Source organism: Vipera ursinii (assembly GCF_947247035.1).
Source record: "Vipera ursinii genome assembly, chromosome: 3".
In the NCBI taxonomy this organism is placed as follows: Eukaryota; Metazoa; Chordata; class Lepidosauria; order Squamata; family Viperidae; genus Vipera; species Vipera ursinii.
The window spans coordinates 206,819,097-206,839,825 of NC_139516.1; the positions used below are offsets into that span (position 1 = coordinate 206,819,097).

At 41.0% G+C, this 20,729-nt stretch overlaps 2 protein-coding genes across 2 annotated transcripts in view; one reads left to right on the forward strand and one right to left on the reverse strand.

Annotated features, from left to right (window-relative positions):
• Positions 1 to 20,729, reverse strand: part of COL22A1 (collagen type XXII alpha 1 chain) — a gene marked incomplete at both ends in the record, with an annotated part of 168,582 nt that overhangs the window by 8,726 nt on the left and 139,127 nt on the right. The window contains 14 exons of the mRNA XM_083358189.1: positions 1,857 to 1,923; positions 2,800 to 2,979; positions 5,565 to 5,609; positions 5,865 to 5,900; positions 6,706 to 6,777; positions 8,640 to 8,693; positions 9,172 to 9,225; positions 9,998 to 10,051; positions 10,701 to 10,745; positions 12,698 to 12,751; positions 13,689 to 13,742; positions 17,437 to 17,490; positions 18,893 to 18,946; positions 20,052 to 20,105. Coding sequence (XP_083214315.1) covers positions 1,857 to 1,923; positions 2,800 to 2,979; positions 5,565 to 5,609; positions 5,865 to 5,900; positions 6,706 to 6,777; positions 8,640 to 8,693; positions 9,172 to 9,225; positions 9,998 to 10,051; positions 10,701 to 10,745; positions 12,698 to 12,751; positions 13,689 to 13,742; positions 17,437 to 17,490; positions 18,893 to 18,946; positions 20,052 to 20,105 — 877 coding nt within the window. The remainder of the gene's footprint in view (positions 1 to 1,856; positions 1,924 to 2,799; positions 2,980 to 5,564; positions 5,610 to 5,864; positions 5,901 to 6,705; positions 6,778 to 8,639; positions 8,694 to 9,171; positions 9,226 to 9,997; positions 10,052 to 10,700; positions 10,746 to 12,697; positions 12,752 to 13,688; positions 13,743 to 17,436; positions 17,491 to 18,892; positions 18,947 to 20,051; positions 20,106 to 20,729) is intronic.
• Positions 1 to 20,729, forward strand: part of LOC310638764 (proto-oncogene Mas-like) — a 481,088-nt gene that overhangs the window by 4,812 nt on the left and 455,547 nt on the right. The gene's annotated exons all lie outside the window — the stretch shown is intronic.

Sequence of the window (20,729 nt, forward strand, 5' to 3'; positions counted from 1 at the left end):
GAGCCTGACAGTGTGGATGAAGATGACCCACAGCTGGCCCTGTTCAAGGACGCCCAACGCAGGAGGCAGTCAAGTAGGAGTAAACAGAGGAAGGCTGTGGGGCTTCTCGGAAGGAGGCAGAGAGAGGTCATGCCCTGAATTCTTTATAAAGGGAATGTGTGGGGAGGGCTGGTTTGCTGCAACCGCTCAGATAGTGTTTCAAAGCTCCTGTATCTTGGTTTGTGTCTTGTTTGTTTTTTGTAGTAATAAATTTGGCAGACGTCATTCCAGCCTCTTGCCGTTTATAAAGGGGTTGCCTTTTCTGCAGGGCCGGTAGCAGGCTGGTACAGAACAAAGCCATTCAACAGTTTTTTTGATGTTGAGCTAAACCGCTTACATAAAACACACGAAGAACGATTGCAGGAATTTGACATGTCTAGTCTAGAGAAAAGAAGAATGAAGGCTGATATGAGAGCAGTGTTCCAATATTTGCAGGACAGCCACAAAGAAGGAGGGGGGAAGGGGTCGATGTATTTTCCAAAGCACAAAGAAAACAAGACAAATAGAGAGAAGCAACCTAAAACTAAGTAGATATTTCCTAACAGTGAGAACCGCTTGCCTTCAGAAGTTGTAGATGCTCCATCACTGGAGACTCTTAAGAAGAGACTGGACAGGTATAGGGTCTCCTGCCTGAGCAGGGGGTTGGACTAAAAAACCTCTAGTGTCCCTTCCAACTCTGTTATTCATAGCTTAGACTTCAGAAAGGGGATTTTTAATTAAGCTAGAACAGTCATGGCGAACCTTTTAGAGACCCGAGTGCCCTAACTGCAACCCAAAACCCACTTATGTATCGTCGGGTGCCGGGTGGGCGTGGCCCATTGGTTGGGCGTGGCCCATTGGTTGGGCGTGGCCCATTGGGTGGGTGTGGCAATTGGGTGGGTGTGGCCCATTGGGTGGGCGTGTCTGTGGTGGTAACGGCAGACTGGGTGGGACTAAAAAGTTCGATCAATTCCCACTTTGCGAGATCTTGTTTTTCCCGCGAGAAGTTGAAATTGATTGACTGACTGAACCTTTGTTTTTTTGCACACGGCGGCAGAGGCCTAAAGCAAAAAGGTTTTATAAAACACAGCTGAAGGCCTAGGACTGGGGCGACGGCATGCGTGTCCACAGAGAGGGCTCTGCGTGCCACCTGTGGCACACGTGCCATAGGTTCACCACCACGGACTTAGAACAATAATATATAGAATCCACGGCAGGGGAAGCTAGTGGGAAAAGGAGAACAAGATAGATGGGTGTCTGTGTGTGTGTTTAAAAATAGAATTAGAAAGTTCCAAAAAAAATTAAACAATGTAGCTGCAAAAAAAAAAAACCTTAAGAAATTTCAAGGGGAAATATAGGAGGTGAAAAGTCGAAAAGAAAAGGTATTGACAGGCAAGAATTTTAACATTCCAAGGAATGCTAAAGGGGCTTATTATCTTTTCTATTATCTGTATATTTGCTAGAAGGTGAAAACAACAGGATGAGACACATCAAAAGGATTTTGTTTATCTATTTATCAAAGTTATGCACTGCTTATCTCACTACGGCAGTGACCTTAGGTGCTTTACGAATAAAAATATATATAAAATCCATATAAAAAGAGAGAAAGTTAAAGACACAATTAAAAAGCATAGCACTGTTTAGTTTTGTACAATATAAAAGAGAAGCAGAAAACTCCTTCCTTCCTTCCTTCCTTCCTTCCTTCCTTCCTTCCTTCCTTCCTTCCTTCCTTCCTTCCTTCCTTCCTTCCTTCCTTCCTTCCTTCCTTGCTCTTCTGATCCTCTTTAGCCTGTTGGAATCACTCACCCACTTTTGGACTTCATAATACAAGTCCTTACCATCAAGCTGTTTTCCTAACTCTTCTTGGATGAGTCTTCGCAATGTTTCTGTTGATGGAGGATCTCCCTAGCAGACAAAGAAGATGCCTTAAGATACCAGAGCTTAAAATATGGATGCTTATGAATGAGTTTAATTCCTTTTTTAAGCAGCTAAAAAAGTTTGTCCTATTTTTCTAAAGCTAAAATGTGTAATACAGTAGCATTTTCAAAAAAAAAAAAAAAAGACTTTAGGAGGCACATTCTAGCATCTCAAAGACTTCAGAGGGCCTTTGGTAACAAACCTGTGAAAGAATAGGAGTAACTACTGTGTGATAATTCTAAATGGATCCAACTTTAATTGCAGGAAAGGGTTAGGCATGCTGTATTTGCCAGAGGATGGAATCATTCATGAAGGAAGCATGAGCTTGTTCCTCAATATTTCTCTATCTTAATAGCATGTAAATGCTATAATATATCCATTTGGCGAGGCCAACAGTGGTTTTGAAGGCATTTTATGATTCCAAAGGAAACCTAAAACCCAAACCGCATTTCTTCCAGAAGCTATTCTTCAAATTGGTCCTTTGCAGGGATTCCAAATACTCCAGTCTTATCAAATTCTTCCTGGGGCCCTCAACAATATGTGAAAATAACTAGGCTGCCAATAATTGATAACAATGAATAGTTCACATCGCAATGGACATGAACTATTGGGTAATGATCCAACAATAGTTTTTTTTTAAAAAAAATATTCTGCTGCATTTCATAGTGGATGAGTTAAAATAAAATAAAATACAGCAGGTAAGAGGCATACAGAGGCCTCTGCAGCAAGGCATGATTTCAACGAAGGTAAAATCAAGCCAGCCTTTGTATCATAACCTCGCCACATGTTCCATTACTTGGTTGCCTGCCCAGTGGCGGACATTTTGGGGTAGCCAACCCAAAGTACATTTCCCCCTAAACTCACTCTAGGCCCAGGAAAACCAGGTTGTCCTGGAGGACCAGAAGGACCAACTTGTCCTGACTCTCCTGATGGTCCCGGGGGACCCATTAATCCTGTGTGTCCTTTGCGGCCGGGAACTCCTGGATCACCTGGTGGTCCCTTTACTCCTGCAGGGCCTCTTTCACCTTTGGCTCCAGGATCTCCCTGATGGAGAAAAAAAAAGAGATAGATTGGATTGAAATAAACAAACATATATATATATATATATATATATATATATATATATATATATATATATATATATATATATATATATATATATATATATGTAGATCTAGAGTCTCGGGTTTCTTCCCGCGTTCCTTTCATCTTCAGAAAGTTGTGGCGACGTTTCGACGAAATCCCATCCGTCATCATCAGGCCGGAGTGTTCCTCCTGCTGCTTCCAGGAGCAATGCGTGGTCTGGCTGTTCCTTTCCTTCCAACTGCCGGTGGGGCTGTGTTCTGACTGGGTGGAGGCGTGGCTGCTTTCTGATTGGGTGGGGGTGTCCTCCGATTGGGTGGAGGCGTGGTTGTCTTCTGATTGAGTGGAGGCGTGGCTGTCTTCTGATTGGGTGGATGCGTGGTTGTCTTCTGATTGGTTGGAGGCATGGCTGTCTTCCGATTGGGTGGGGTGTGTTCTGAATGGGTGGGGTTTTTTGTTGTGTTGTAATATCCTGAGTGTTGTGATTTGGTGTCCTGAGGAGTGGGCTGTGTAGTGGCCTCCAGAGCTTTGGTTTGGCTCCGAGTTCGAGGACCTGCTATGTATCTCTGGTATGGGTCAGTCAGGTTCGTGTGTGCGTATACCATACCAGAGATACATAGCAGGTCCTCGAACTCGGAGCCAAACCAAAGCTCTGGAGGCCACTACACAGCCCACTCCTCAGGACACCAAATCACAACACTCAGGATATTACAACACAACAAAAAACCCCACCCATTCAGAACACACCCCACCCAATCGGAAGACAGCCATGCCTCCAACCAATCAGAAGACAAACACGCATCCACCCAATCAGAAGACAGCCACGCCTCCACTCAATCAGAAGACAACCACGCCTCCACCCAATCGGAGGACACCCCCACCCAATCAGAAAGCAGCCATGCCTCCACCCAGTCAGAACACAGCCCCACCGGCAGTTGGAAGGAAAGGAACAGCCAGACCACGCATTGCTCCTGGAAGCAGCAGGAGGAACACTCCGGCCTGATGATGACGGATGGGATTTCGTCGAAACGTCGCCACAACTTTCTGAAGATGAAAGGAACGCGGGAAGAAACCCGAGACTCTAGATCTACACATACAGACACCCGTGAGAATCTACGAAAACATATATATATATATATATATTTGATTGATTGATTGAGACCCATTTCACTTCAAATCGCTCCTTCTCCCTCTCCCTCTTCCTCTTCCTCCTCCTCCTCCTCTTCCACCTCTTCCCCGCTACTATTTTCCTACAAGTGCGGGATCCTGTTGTTGTTTTTTCAGATCAACCGAGTTTTCATCCATTGGTTGCTAAGGGATTTGGTTGCTAAGGTATTTGGTTGCCAAGGGATTTACCAACCCGCTTCTCACCTGAGCCTGATATCCTGGGCTCAAAGAGAAGAACTGGCCCAATGTCGCCAGTTAGATTTTATGCCTAAGGTGTGACTAGAGATAACTGGGTTTCTAGCTTAGTGTCTTAATCACTAAACCAACCTGGCTCTCTAATTAAGCAAATAAAGGGTGATACCTCTTCAGCGGAGAGCCATTAACAATGCTGGATGGATAAACCAGACCCTACCACTTTAGGTAATATGGTGGGGGGAGGAAAGCAGGTTGTAGAGTCACTCGTCTTCCATGGAACTCTTAACTTGCTGCAAATGTCCTTTCTGGGTAAACAGGGAGGGCTTCATCCATTACAATCAGGAAATGAGGCTATCAGCTATCAGAATAATACAATAACAGAGCTGGAAGGGACCTTGCAGGCCTTCTTGCAGTCCAACCCCCTGCTCCAACAGGAAACCTTATAACATTGCAGACATGCGGTTGTCCAATCTTTTCTTCAAAACCTCCAGTGACAGTCCGGGACCTGAGAATCCTTCAAATTGTGAAATTATAGAATAGAATAGAGCTAGAAGGGACCTTGGAGGCCTTCTAGTCCAGCCCCCTGCTCAAGCAGGAGAACCTACACCATTTCAGACAAGTGACTGCCTAGTCTCTTCTTATAGCTGGGGTGATGAACAATCGGAATGGCATTGGTTCAGAAATAGCAAGAATTTGTTTAAAGGTAAAGGTTCCCCCACACATGCGTGCTAGTCGTTTCCAACTCTAGGGGCCGGTGCTCATCTCCGTTTCAAAGCCGAAGAGCCAGCGCTTGTCCGAGGACGTCTCCGTGGTCATGTGGCCGGCATGACTAGACGCCAAAGGCGCACGGAACGCTGTTACCTTCCCACCGTAGTGGTCCCTATTTTTCTACTTGCATTTTTACGTGCTTTCGAACTGCTAGGTTGGCAGAAGCTGGGACGAGTAACAGGCGCTCACTCTGCTACGCGGCACTCGGGATTCGACCCTCCAAACTGCCGACCTTCTGATCGACAAGCTCAGTGTCCTAACCCACTGAGCCACCGCGTCCCTAAGAATTTGTTTACCTATGAACAAATACAGTATGATTGCACGCCAACTGCTATTGAATTGTCCACAGAGGGCTGACCCTGACATTTGGGTTTCGGTTTAAAATTTTGGGATAGGAAGGAAGCTCTCATACTTACCCTATCCCCTTTTTGTCCGTGTTCTCCTGGACTGCCTGAGGTGCCCTGAAAAGACAGGAGGGTTCTAAAGACCAGCGATAAAGCTAATATTTTGTCTGTATGTGTGTCATCTCTCTTTCACCGATACATACTAATGTGAAAGGGAACATTAATTATATTGCATGAATTATCAAAGTGTTTATAGTAGCAAGCAGAATTTTAAAAAACAGCTTTGGAGGTGTTTGCAGTTTGCAGTCACTCTCAGTAGCACTCATAAATCAACTTATTTTTTTAATGTGAGGAAGGTAACACAATACACACCTCTTTCCCTGGGACCCCCTTTTCACCTGCTTCTCCCTATGGAAAAGAATGATAAACCAGATTATGCAGCATGGCAAATAATCTACAACAGTGTTTCTCAGACTTTGTAGCTTTAATAGGCTTCAACTCCCAGAATACACACATTTTATAGCTGTCAGGTTTGAGAAAACCTGATCTTCAGTTTGGTTAATAAGGGGGTCAGTTTTTCTCTTTTTTATTTTTTTGGTATTTTATTTTTTTTATTTGCTTTGTTCGTCGATTTTTTTCTTTCGTTAACATGTAGGTGTGTACATACACACATGCACAGGCATACACAAAAGATGTACACACACATACACACGTGTGTGTGTGTGTGCATGCATGCATGCATGTATGTATGTATGTTAAGAAATAACAATGTGCAATGGAGATGTTAACTTTAAGCCATTCATTAATTCATTCATTTATATTTCACAGTTCTTAACCACCCATTTCTCTTGGAGATTGATTACCTACATTACATAGCAAGTAACTTGCAAGTCACAAATGCGTTCTTTAAAAAAACAAAATCCCCTTTCCAACAGAAAGGAAAAGCCAACTTTGTCTTGGGTTGGAAGCTGAGTAGGGCTAGAACTGTTTAGGAGACCATCAAGGTATCCCAAGATAGATGAGAAGTCAAAGGAATATCTTGAAAGATGGCAATGGTTAACCCCTTCATCGCTATTGCAAAGGAAAGTATAAAAATATTCTTGCAGAGTTAAAACCAACTCCTATTCATCTTTACCTTACCTTAATGAGCACTTCCTAATTACTCTAGTTCTCATTTTAACACCAGCATGGCCATCATCAATTTGCTACTTACAGGAAGTCCTCGTGGCCCAATGAAACCAGGAACGCCTGGGCTACCAGGTTCACCTTTGCTTCCCTTGGCGCCCTTGGGGTGAAAAAGAGAAGACACAAAGGCTAAAGAATACTCTGATCACTATCATTCTGAAAGAAGAAGGTTAAACTCAAGAAGCACTTTCTGCCCCAATCCTGCAAATCATAACAAACACAATGACTTGCCAGAAGCAATCAAAGTGGTAACATTTGCACATTATCCTAATGACTGCACAACACGCTTATTATTTATTATTTATTAAACTTGTTGTTAGTTGCAAAGTCATGTCCGACCCATTGCGGCCTCATGGACAATGTTCCTCCAGGCCTTCCTGTCCTCTACCATCTTCTGGAGTCCATTTAGGCTCACGCCTACTGCTTCAGTGACTCCATCCAGCCACCTCATTTATATATGCCTTATTACTTGAATGAGAGATGCTGATGACGTCTCCCAAGCAAAACTTTGGTAAATAATTAATTTTAGATACTTCTTTGAGACACCAGTGCAAAAATGTGGCATCTCTTGGTTCTGGTGACCACTAGATGTGGACAAATCAATACATCAGACACTCTTCTCCTTTAGGGAGAACTTTAATTTAGGGAAAGGATGGACATTCCTCAAGCTTAAGACTTCCTGTGGTTTTACCCACAAACTGTTCTCAAAAGTAGTGATCAAAAGTAATGATTTTATTTTGAGATTATATTACAAATGTATATGTCAGCTACTCCCAAATAACTCTGCCAGGCCTGCTATGATTTTGATATTAGAACCATCTAGACCACAGTATATTTTTTAAAATCTCAAATTGACTTTAAAAATACATTTTGAGCCCTGTCCTGGGCTGAAGGGCAGGGGGGAGCAGGCTAGACTGAGCTCCAACAGCAGTTCCTTCATAGCATATGAAAAATCCATCAATTTTGCGACAAGATTTGAGTGTCTATACGAGAACCGATAATTCTTGCAAAATAGTTTGGGCCAAATGTATGTTAGCCTTAGCATATCAAAATGAGCACTTTGATTTGGCCTTGAAAAGCAACCAGCAACTGTTATACTTATTTTCACACATCAATAAGATTAGAGACATCTTAAGAATGCTCTTTCTTGGAGTTTTGACAAGGGCAATTTGATTCCAGTAAGAATCTGTCCAATTTTATCACAGTGTCATGACCTATAACTTCTCATCAATCCCCAAAGCATTCTTTCACATTTCCTGCCATGGATAAATTATTCTGGTCTATTTCCTATCTACTTAATACTTTATTCCAATCCCCTACTCATCCCCTAGGATGGCTGTCAAGCTTCCATTTGAACTGCTCTTATTTTTAAATCCATTATTATATATCTTGCTTTCCAAACTAAGAGAATAGAAGAGGGCTATCTTCTGTGTCATCTGAAGAACACTAACTTCAAGAGGTTTTCTCAATGTACAGCTAAAATCAAGGCCTGTCATTCTTAGTAGCTATTCCTACAATCTTGTTGTATACAGGCATCTGCCGGGATGGGACAACCAATGTCATGCATTTTATCCTGCACATGACACAAATAATGCATGGTTAACTATGCAGGTTACAAAATGACGTCATGATGCATATGGCCTCACTGTAACTGCTGTGCCAAAGGTACTTTTTCAAAAGACAACTGGATTTTCTTGTTTTTCCTTGAAGACATTTTGCTTCTCATCCAAGAAGCTTCTTTAGTTCAGACTGTTTAGTTCTGACTGAAGCTTCTTAGATGAGAAGATGAAATATCTTCCAGGGGAAAAAAAAAGAAAGAAAGTCCAATTGCCTTTTGGAAAAGCATCTTTGGAACAACCATGACCTGGATGACTGAGAATCTCCACAGACATGTAGCTGCTGTGGTTGCCTATGCTGTTGTGAGTTCATACTTGTGATGGAGATGGTAAATACAGTACTTACTGGGTTACCTGCAGGACCAGGTTCCCCGGTGGCACCTGGAGGTCCAGTCTTGCCCTAAAGAAAGGAAGACAACAATCAATCTCAAAGTATATGAAGAACCTCAATGAATGGTACCAAAGTCCTATGACCATCCAAATTCATGATATTTTTGATAATTTTCAATATCTACAAAAGGAAAGGAAAGGAAAGGAAAGGAAAGGAAAGGAAAGGAAAGGAAAGGAAAGGAAAGGAAAGGAGAGGAGAGGAAAGGAGAGGAGAGGAGAGGAGAGGAGAGGAGAGGAGAGGAGAGGAGGGGGGGAGGGGAGGGGGGAAGAGGAAGAGGAAGATGAAGGAAAGGATGCCTCTGTCCCATGCAATCATCATTAATTAACCCCAACCAAAGCAAATTTTTCACTTCACAACATTTTCACCATGATACAGCATAGGATCTATATACATAAATTATCCCAAAGACTTGGAGACTGTAAGATGTCTCCTAGAATCAGGAGATGTTCATCTCAGAACAACTCGTTCACTAGGCAAAGTAACTCACTGCTATTCCTCGAAGACCCCGGGGTCCTTCTGGTCCCACAGGCCCTGGATCTCCCTGGAACAGAAGAGAGCAAAAAATAATATATATAATACATTATAGCCTCATTGAAAGTTAAGAAAGTGAGAATCTAAAGATATCTTAGAACTCAAAAAAAAAACACCTCAAAAATGATTCCTGATTATCAGACAGCCAGTGCCTGATGGCCACAGATCCAACCTGTTATGGAGGCAGACATTTTTAGAACATAGAATCATAGGCTTGGAAGGGACCGTAGAGGTCTTCTAGGACTTGGTCAATCAACCCCCAGCTATTTTTGAAAATCTCCAGCAGTGGAGCTCCCACAGTTCTGGGGGGCAAACTATTCCATTGGTTAATTGTTCTCACTGTCAGAAAATTTCTCCTTACTTCTAGCTTGGATGTCTCTTTAACAAGTTTTCTAGCTATTACCTCTTGTCCTGCCTCTGGTGCTCTGAAGAATAAGTCAAACCCCTCTTCTCTATGACAGCCCAAGTACTGGAACGCAGTTATCATGTCCTCTCTCATTCTTATCTTTGATATTGCTTTACTTCTTTAGTCTTTACCTCTGGAGGCTATTTCAGAAACAACCCACATCTTAACAATGCTCGTGATTATATTGTAATGTTAAAACAGGAGGATGAGCTATGGAGTTGATGAGAGTCAGGATACAAATTTAATAAAATAAATTAGTACAGAATGTCAGATGGTAGACTTTTGGACTGTCAGATGGTGGACTTTTAGAAATATTGTTATTATTGCTAGTAGTTTTAATCACTTTTGAAGAGCTTTCATTGTGCTTAACACTTACATCTTTTCCTGATTGCCCCTCCCGGCCCGGAGTTCCAGGTTGACCTGGTTCTCCCTGTAATAAAGAAAAAAGGATGAAGAAAAACAAAATTTAGAATTCTCCCCTTTAAAAATTCTTATATGCCTTGTGTGGTATGGAATCCCACACTTTATTTGCTGTATATAGTTTAAGATTGCTTCTATGCCATTTTCTTTTCTTTTATGATCTCATTTCTGATTTTATCTCTTCTGGTCACTCCAGCATCTTTCCTCAAACATTTCATTTCTGTGGTAACTAATGTTTTTTTAAAAAATGTTTTATTGTTAGGGTCCATATTTGACACTGGTAACATAGGGTGGGGATGGATATGCTTTGTATGAGGTACTTCTAGATAGATAGATAGATAGATAGATAGATAGATAGATAGATAGATAGATAGATAGATAGATAGATAGATAGATAACCTTTATTGTCATTTTTACACATTAAAAATGAAATTTACATCCTTTGTGCGTGCAACATTGCAGATCAACTTTCAAAAGGGAACAATTAACCCCATGGTTATTTTACATGGTTTCAATCTCTACATTTTCTTCTTCAGAAATCCAGTGGATTCCATTTTCTCCATCCCCAAAGATATAAGGGGCAACAGTGACCTCCCCCCCCAAAAAAACCCCCCACATTTTTGCACCCAGTTATACTTGTGCATATCTGTATTACTTACTCTCATGCCAGGATTTCCTGCATCTCCTCTTGGACCTTTAAAACCCTGAAATAAAGAAATAGAATGGAAATCTGTAAATGTTCTCCCTACAAAACTGAGCCCCTGAAAATGGTTCCTTAACCTCCTCCCAACCTTTGACTCAATCCCCATTCTCATATTCCTTTTCTCTTTATATCTCTCTATTTCATTTCCTTGAGATGGTGTCTAGTTTGTTTCCAAGTTTAAAGAGAGAGCCTGACACACATGGAATACAACAGACACAGAGATAGCAGTGAGTTCCATGGTGAGACAATATCTGGGAAGTATTATTGGGCAATAATGGGTCCAATTCAAAGTGTGCTGGTTCTCGCCTTCAAAGCTCTACATCTTTTGGGAACAGGTTAGTTCAGGGGTAGGAAACCTTGGCTCTTTTATGACTTGTGGACTTCAACTCCCAGAATTCCTGAGCCAGCATGGCTCAGCTTGGAAACCTCTCCCTTTCCCCTCAGCGTGGCTGGTTCAGGAATTCTGGGAGTTGAAGTCCACGAGTCATAAAAGAGCCAAGGTTGTCTAACCCTGGGTTAGCTGAAGGACTGACTTTTTCCAGTCACCTCTACCTAAACCAACCCAAGAGACGAAGTAGGAAATGTTACGGGTCTCCTATATTAAAGAGATCCTTCTAGCGGGACCAAGAAGAAGGACCTTCTCTGTGGTGATGTCCTCCCTGTAGAATATCATACCCACAGAGATAAGATTGCCCCCCACTTTAACATGCTTTCTCAAGGCTCTAAAGATGTGGTTTGGCCAATGGGCCTGGGGACCTCTGAATGGGATGGAGCCTACCAAGTGCCTCATTTGATTGTTGTTGTTTGATTGGGCGGGGGGCGGTATTGCTTTTTTATTCTTTTTGCTTTGGGCTTTTATCTTTGTAAACTGCCCAGAGTCACTGAGAGTCGGCCTACACATCAAATACTCCACTGAGAATGATCTCACTGAAAAAATGTCAACACTTTTCCCTGGATGCTACCCCCTCCCCCAAGGGCTGGAAAACTTTGAATAGCATTCACACATTACATGGCATTTGTCAAAACTCCCTGTTTAAATGGGGCAGAGTATCCTCCCCTGAATGTGGTTCCTCATCAGACACTGGATCATAGAGTGATCAGCTTTCATTTGAGAGCTTATACAGGACGAAAAGCAGATTTTGTCCCACTAATAAATACTGTGCTTCATTAGATAAATGGCCTAGATATTTGTGTATAAAACGCTTATTTTATTTTATGAACTAATGTATTTTGAAATGTAGCTTATAACTTAATAGACAGCTTGTTTTGTTTTGTTTTTACATTTTACAAAATGGAGCACACATCTTTATCTTGGAATAATAATAATAATAATAATAATAATAATAATAATAATAATAATAATAACAACAACAACAACAACAACAACAACAACAACAACAACAATAATAATAATAATAATAATAATAATAATAATAATAATAATAATAATTTGGAAGGGTCATTGGAGGTCATCTAGTCCAACCCCCCACTTAGGCAGGAATCCCTATACCAGGGGTAGACAACCTTGCCTCTTTTATGACTGGTAGACTTCAACTCCCAGAATTCCTGAGCCACACGGCTCAGCTTGGAAACCTCTCCCTTTCCCCTCAGCATGGCTGGCTCAGGAATTCTGGGAGTTGAAGTCCACGAGTCATAAAAGAGCCAAGGTTGCCTAGCCCTGCCCTATACCATTTCAGACAAATGGCTGTCCAGTCTCTTCTTAAAAACTTCCAGTGTTGAAGCATTCACAGCTTCTGGAGACAGGTTGTTCCACTGATAAATCACTCTCACTATCAGGAAATTTCTCCTTAGTTCTAAGTTGCTTCTCTCATTATATCACTATGTGTTCTTTTCATAATCTTTACTGCTGCTATCCATGTATTTCATGCCATTTGTTAAATTAAAAAAAATGTTTATTTATTCTGTCCCTGAACAGCCTGCAATGGGACTTACTGGTGGTCCTCTGGCCCCTTCTTGGCCTGGTAGCCCCGGTTCTCCAGGCTTACCCTGAAAAAGTCAAAGCATATTTAGAATAAATTCTTGTACTGCTAAGCCATAAATCAGATTTCCATACTGCTTTGGCATAGTTTACACAATGCACAATGCCACGCAAAAAACAATGCATTTTGAGGGAGCTCTGGAACTTTTTGACCAATAATAATGTGGCACAGTTCTTATTTACTTATTTATATCTTGCCTTTATTATTTTCACAAATAACTAAAGGCAGCAAACACATCCCACAGACTTCCCTTCTCCAATTTTCTCCACTTTGTGAGGTGGGTATGGCTGAGGGAAAGTGACTAGCCCAGGGGTAGTCCTCAGGGAAAGGGCGGTATGTAAATGCAATAAAATAAATAAATAAATAAATAAACATCGGCTCTTTTATGACTCGTGGACTTCAACTCCCAGAATTCCTTAGTCAGCTGATTCAGGAATTCTGGGAGTTGAAGTCCATGAGTCATAAAAGAGCCGAGGTTGCCTACCGCTGGACTAGCCCAAGGTCACCCAGCTGAAAACAAATGAAGTCCAATCCACCCCAATTTTTTGGGATATATTAAAGAGAAACTGATTCTAAAGTGCTGAACGTAAATCCTATGATTGTGATCAAATGAATCTGTCAGGCCAAACTGAAAACAGCAACAACAACCAAGGAATATTCTCTATCTTCCTATACAGCAGACTTCAACTAGCAAGTTGGCTTTGTTTAGTCTACATTCTCAACCGTCATGGGTCTCACTTATTCAGAGTTTTTCTTCTGAGACTAAATGCCATTTTAGTTCCCTCACTGAGTGACATACAAATGTACGACAGCATAGCATGAAAAGTCTCTTTCCTCACCCAAATTTATGAATATAAGGAGAGACTGTGACATCGTAGTCAAAGGACAAAGAACAGTGACAGAGAACAATAGATGATTATATTAACAACAAACTATCTTCTTACTGGTTCCCCAGGTAATCCCGGTTTGCCATCTTTGCCATCATTTCCAGATACACCCTAAAACAGAACCCAAATAGATAAACAAGATTAAAGATGCAAAGACATTCTGCAATATGTTTTTTGGGGGAAGGTGCTTATGAGAATAAAAGAAAAAACCGACCAAAGATGACTATTTTAGGAAAATTAGACAAAATTAAACTATATAAGGTAAAGGTAAAGGTTCCCCCACACATGCGTGCTAGTCGTTTCCAACTCTAGGGGCCGGTGCTCATCTCCGTTTCAAAGCCAAAGAGCCACCGCTTGTCCGAGGATGTCTCTGTGGTCATGTGGCCGGCATGACTAGATGCCAAAGGCGCACAGAACGCTGTGACCTTCCCACCGTAGTGGTCCCTATTATTACACTTGCATTTTTATGTGCTTTCGAACTGCTAGGTTGGCAGAAGCTGGGACGAGTAACAGGCGCTCACTCTGTTACGCGGCACTCGGGATTCGACCCACCAAACTACCGATCTTCTGATCGACAAGCTCAGTGTCCTAACCCACTGAGCCACCACATCTATAGACTATATACCCAGTAGCAAACCTGCCAACTCCATGCTGTGGAAAATCCATAGAGAAAAACTAGGCTGTATGAAAAAGAGCAAGTCAAACCAACTAAGGGTTTGTTGCTTCAGTGTCCCAGCCAATGAAATACATAATGTACGTGCACACCAAATAATACTTCACTTATCTAAAATGATGTATCCCCTTTCATAGATAAACACCTCAAACGCATCAGGCCATGCTTCCAACAGTGGAGCAAAAAGTGGTTAATGAGTTTGTTAATGGTGTTTACTGCAGTTTAGTTCCATGCCAATATGACGATGGTGTTATGTTTTCAGTCAGAATAACAGAACAACAGAGTTGGAAGGGACCTTGGAGGTCTTCTAGTCCAACCCCTTATTCTGGCAGGAAACCCTATACCATTTCAGACAAATGGCTGTCCAGTCTCTCCAGCATTAGAGCATCCTGTGAGTTGGGGGGTGGGGGCACGAAGTGAGGCTCAGCCAATCTCAATGTATGCATGGTTGTACTTTGACAATAAAGGTTCATTCAATCCACAACTTCTGGAATCAAGCCCTTCCACTGATTAATTGTTCTAGTCATCAGGAAATTTCTCGGTCAAATTTCCTCTCTAAGTGCCCTACTGTTGGTAATTCTATGGATCAGGTCTCTCCACATCTTCTGATCTTGCACTACTTCTTTGAGTTGTTGTATGCTCTGGCTGGTGTTCATGTTCTTTGGCGGCCTGGTCCTTTCACTGCTAACTCTTCCAAACACAATTTCTTTCTCCAGTGATTTCCCCCTCATGAAGTGGCCAAAGTAAGTGAGATGCAGTTTTGTGCTGTTGCCCCATGCTAACATAGCTTCACACATTTATACATCTGACCAAAAATTGATATTCTGTTTGACAGGAAGCTTTTTAGAGTATATATTCTTCCAGTTATGATTCTACACTGGAGTCTTTTTCGCTAACTCAACCTCTGAGGTTTTGCTCACAGTCAGATATCCCTGTACTAAAATTCAAACCACCCCCATGCCTCATAGTTCTATTATCTTTTACTGCAAGGTGCGTAATTAGAAAATCCATCATTATTAGTCAAGATCTCGAGCCACAGCTAGATTCCCAAGTGCAGAAGGGATTCATTTAGAGGGGGTGGATATTGAGGTTGACCTAAGTCATCACACATACTTCACTCACTGTTGTTTTTTTTAAAAAAATGATAATTCCACGTCTTTTTCCATTAGATGTCTAAGAATGATAATATAGTTGAGGTCCTGGTTCCATGGTGAATATAATCTGGAGCCATTTCACACATGAGAGGGCACCACTAATCTTAAATCAGTGTGTCCCCTATATCTCCTTGACCTTAGGAAGCTCTAAAAACTAAGTTGATTAACTATTGGTTCATTTCCTGACCTTAAACACTGTAAGGCAGTTTTGTAGGGTTCCTCCAGAGTTATTTAGCAAGGCCATTTCTCAGTGGTGGAAATGCTTGCTCCAGCTCGCCTCCTGACTCTTGGAATCCCTCCTCCTTTCTGCAACCTTGACACCATGCTCCCAATCTTCCTACTCATTCTGATGGATGGCTTTGACCCTTGAACAGCCTTGTCCTACTTTGTTGTAAAACGCAAACTCAGAAAAGAAGATTGAGTGTGGGAGAGGATTACCAGAGGATTGAACATAGCAGTAAAGATATCCATGTGAAACTATTTTGAGTCAAAATATGGATTCCTCTTGGCCAATAATCTTGATTCTGGGTAGAACAGATCTTCGAGATGATGCGAAGCAGGGCTGTAAAAGGATCTCCTAAGATCCTTTGACTGTGGAGATTTTGAACTTGTCTGCAAACGAAGTCGCCCTTCTATCACCATGGTATTGGATTACTTTGATACCTTAATAGATTTCTCTCTCCTTACCAGGAGACACTTTTATCTTTACCTTCTCTTATATATATATTTTTTTCCTTCCACGAATTGAGTTATCTTTCTTTTCATAGATTGTCTCACCAGGTTTGAAATAGGATAATTAAAATCTGATTGCATGGCTGCCAATTCAAATTAAGAGGTATTTTTTTTAAAAAAAGTCAAGCAATATGTGCACAGCCTACTATCTTAACATGCTATGTAGCTACATGGGGGTGAGGATGGGAAGATATTGGGCACAAAACCTGTAGACAACCATACATGTTTCTCTTTAGCTCTGATATACATGTGGCACCTCCATTCCAGTTGAATTATTTCAGGATCCAATAGAAATATGTCACTGCGTTTTTTTCTGTTTTTTCAGTAAAGCAAGTTATAGTGTGTACTTTTCAAGCAGTCTTGTTATCTTATCATGGTAACCATGGCGAGTGTTACATGTTCAGCCAGTTTACTTCTGTGTGCGCATGTCCAAAGCAAAAGTTACTTTCTCTCTCCTCTTCTTTGTGCTCTCTGGCGAGATAGACATGTAGCCATGAGTTTCTTTCTGTGTTTTTATAAGTTTCTTTGTAATTAAAAGGTTAAATTTACGGGAGTACCTTTTGCCGGTGTTAACTTCCCATCGTCCTGTGCACTCCCACAGAGAGGGCCTCCTCAGGGTGCCGTCGGCCAGGGAATGCCAACTGGCGGCCCCCAGGGCGAGAGCATTCTCTGTGGGCGCGCCAGACCTGTGGAATCAGCTTCCGGTTGAGCTCCGGATGGCTCCCGACCTTCGCTCTTTTTGCCGCGACCTGAAAACTTGGCTATTTGAACTTGCCGGCCTGGACTGAGGGACTGGGATTTTAGATTTTAAATTTTAAAATATTTTAAATTTTAGAATGTGTTTTATTGTTTAGGGCTAGTCGGTTTAATTTCATTTTAATTTTTGTATATTATGTGTTGTTTTATAGTGTTTTAATTGCCCTGTACACCGCCCTGAGTCCCTTGGGAGAGGGGCGGTATATAAATCCAAATAATAATAATAATAATAATAATAATAATAATAATAATAATAATAATAATAATAATAATAATAATAATAATAATAATAATAATAATAATTAGAAGAATATATGCTTTGGGTTTTTTTTTTGTTTATCATGCATTAAAAATGAACCATGATCCATCCCCTCTGATTTGAGTTTTTCTACTCTTCTGACAAAATACTTCTATAGGGCCCTGAAATTCAGAGTAGACCCTATTTTATAAATTTTATCTTCCATCAATAGTTGCAAATGTTCATACTCACCATGAGTCCAGGCAATCCTGGGGGTCCCTGAGGTCCAGGGGGACCTTCTTTCCCCTGTCAAAGAGACCCAGACATGATACTACATTGGAATCATTAATGTGCCTGGATGAGGAAGACCTGAAATCAAGTCCTTGCTTTGTACAATCATTATATTAGATCCTGTCTCTCCCACACACCTGAAGAACTATAATAGCTTTGTGGGAAGAAATATCCCACTCCATTCATCCCTCCCATTTGCCCCCCCCCCAAATTTACCACCGCAATCAATTCAGAAAGGAAAAAAAAAGCAAAACTCCAGAAGTCTTAAGAAATCTCTCAGAGTCTTAGTGAAACATTCTTTCAGCTTTTAGATTTTCCCCTTCATTGGAACCCATCACTCATAGACACCCCAAAGGTGTTTTTCTCCCCAAAAGACAACTAGACTTTCTTGATTTTTAATCTGAAAATGTTCTGCTTCTCATCCAAGAAGCTTCTTCGCTTCTCTGAAGAAGAACTGAAGACGTTTCTTGCATGAGATGTAAAACTGCAGCTGACTTTTGGAAAAAAGAAGCTTTGGGATAACTTTGACCTGGATGGTTGATAATCTCAGCCATTCATAGACTCAACTCTCTCAGATCTTTTCCAAAGTTCTAAAAGTTCTGAGGCCCCTTTTGTGGGGATTCTCTAATATTCAGAATGAATATTAGAATATGAAGAATATCAACTTCTTCCCTCAAGATGACACTACAGCGCATTGCACACCAGAAAGACTAGGCATAAGGATAGGGTTTTTTCCCCCCATGCTGTCACTCTGCTTAACAACAAATTCCTACAACACTGTCAAAATACTAGTAAAGCTGTATTACTATGATACTCCTCATCTTTCCTATTACTTATCCTTATTTTCTTATGACTATAACTTGCTGCTTGTATGTTACAATTTATATTTTTTGTACCCTAGTATGATTTATGTTGTTTGCTTAGTTAGTACTCTAAGACTATCTCTAAGTGTTGCATCTTATGGTGAAGTGTTGTATTTCACAATTTATGATGAATGTATTTTCATGTTGTATATGATCATGATTACCACTATTAATTGTATGTACACTGGGACCTCACACACCAGAAACAAATTCCTTGTGTGTCCAACCACACTTGGCCAAGAAAGTATTCTATTCTATTCTATTCTATTCTATTCTATTCTATTCTATTCTATTCTATTCTATTCTATTCTATTCTATTCTGTTCTGTTCTGTTCTGTTCTGTTCTGTTCTGTTCTGTTCTGTTCTGTTCTGTTCTGTTCTGTCCTGTCCTGTCCTGTCCTGTCCTGTTCTGTTCTGTTCCGTTCCATATTTTCTATTCTATTCTATTCTATTCTATTCTATTCTATTCTATTCTATTCTATTCTATTCTATTCTATTCTATTCTATTCTATTCTATTCTATTCTATTCTATTCTATTCAGAACAGCAACTTACCGTTTCTCCTGGAGGTCCTGGAGAGCCTATGGGTCCCGGGGAGCCCTCTGCTCCCTAAACAACAATGAAAAAAATATATTTAATGTAGCAATTCTTTATCCTAGATATGATGGCCTTGAAGTTTTCATTTACCATCATGCCCCACCCTGCAAAAAACATACATGATAATTGATAGTTGATGCAGAATTTGTATCTCTGGAGAAACCTCTCTCTCATGTGGCTTGAAGATAGTTTTTGCACATTAGTGCTGAAACTCTCTGTACTTGCTGTAACGAATATTGTACCATGATAGTGTGGAAGGAAAAGTCTTCATCAGGGTCCAGTCCAAGCTGGGAATAAACAACATGGCGACTGCTTTAGAAAGAAGGTTGTAGTTTATTGAAGGGGAGAGCCAGACTGAAAGATGGCTCTGGAAGAAAAGAGAGAGAGCATGTGTAGGGAGTGGGTTTTTATACCCTCTGGGACTCTTGAGGTTGCTTCCTGTTCCTGTCTGAGGCTTTGTATTTCCTGTGTCATGTACTTTGAACTGAATCTGAGTGTGCCCCCTTGGCATCTGTGGGTTAGAGTTTGGGTGGGGTATGCAGTTTTTAGGTGTCTTCCTGAGATTCTAGCTGGAGGGCTTCAGCCTTCCTGAATGGATTATCACATCTGCATTTCTACAGAACTGGTTTCTGCTTGGGGGAGAGAGAGTTGGGGCTATTAAAAAAACTGGCCATGCTTTTCTGCCTCTTTAAGATCCTTTGAGGAAATATAATATTCTGCCCTTTTAATATTTCCTTCTCGGGGCATGGGGGCTGACTTCCCACAATAGATGGACAGACCTTAATAAGATGAGCACCTATAAGGGACAATCCATCTATCATGGTACAATATTTGCTACAGCTCTGAGATCTAGACTGTAGAAGTCTATATAATGCTCCAAGGTACCATGGGACAAAATTATTGAATTACCATCAATAACAACCTCATAAAATTATTATTGAAATCATCATCAATAACTGAATCATCATCAATAACATCAACATTATTGAATTATAATCAACAATAATCAAAATTACTGAATCATTGTCACCATCATCACAAATAGATTTACAAAAACAATTTGCCTTATATTCTAGTAGATGAAGGTTAAAAATTAACATGTAAATGAAAATCTTACAGCTGGGCCTGGATTCCCAGGGGGACCCATGAAGCCAGGTATTCCAGGATGACCCTACAGACAAGAACAATATTTATCATACATGTTATTATTTGTACAGTATAGTTCATGTTCTTCTTAAGTGTTACAAGCAAACAATTTGCCACCCTAAATGTGTATCAAACACTGCATATTCTTGAAGAACAGCTACAGTAACATGCATTAATTTCAAGGTGGAAGCACGGTGGCTCATGTGGTTAGAATACTGGGTTGACAATTTGCAAGCCCACGTTTGAGACCCAAATGCTGCTGTATAATGGAGTGAGTTCCTGGCATTCGCTCTAGCTCAGGGAACTTCAAGCTCAGCACACTGGCTGAGGAATTCTGGGAATTGAAGTCCACAAGACATAAAAGGAAGGGCCAAGTTTGAAGACCCCTGCTCTAGCTTCTGCTCAATTCAAAAGTGTGCAAACGTGTCGATACATAAGTGCCACTTTGGTGGGCATGTTGAAAGGAGCCCCCACCAGCATCCCCTGGGCAACGGTGATGTCACTGGTTAATCCTTTCAACCCAGAAGCATCTGGTTGCTTCCAACACAAATGGGACAGGATTTCCAAGATGGTACCTCGATAGGGGTTTTAGGTTGTACTGAACAGTGAGATCCTGCTTTGGGTAAGATTGAGCTATGATTGGACTTCT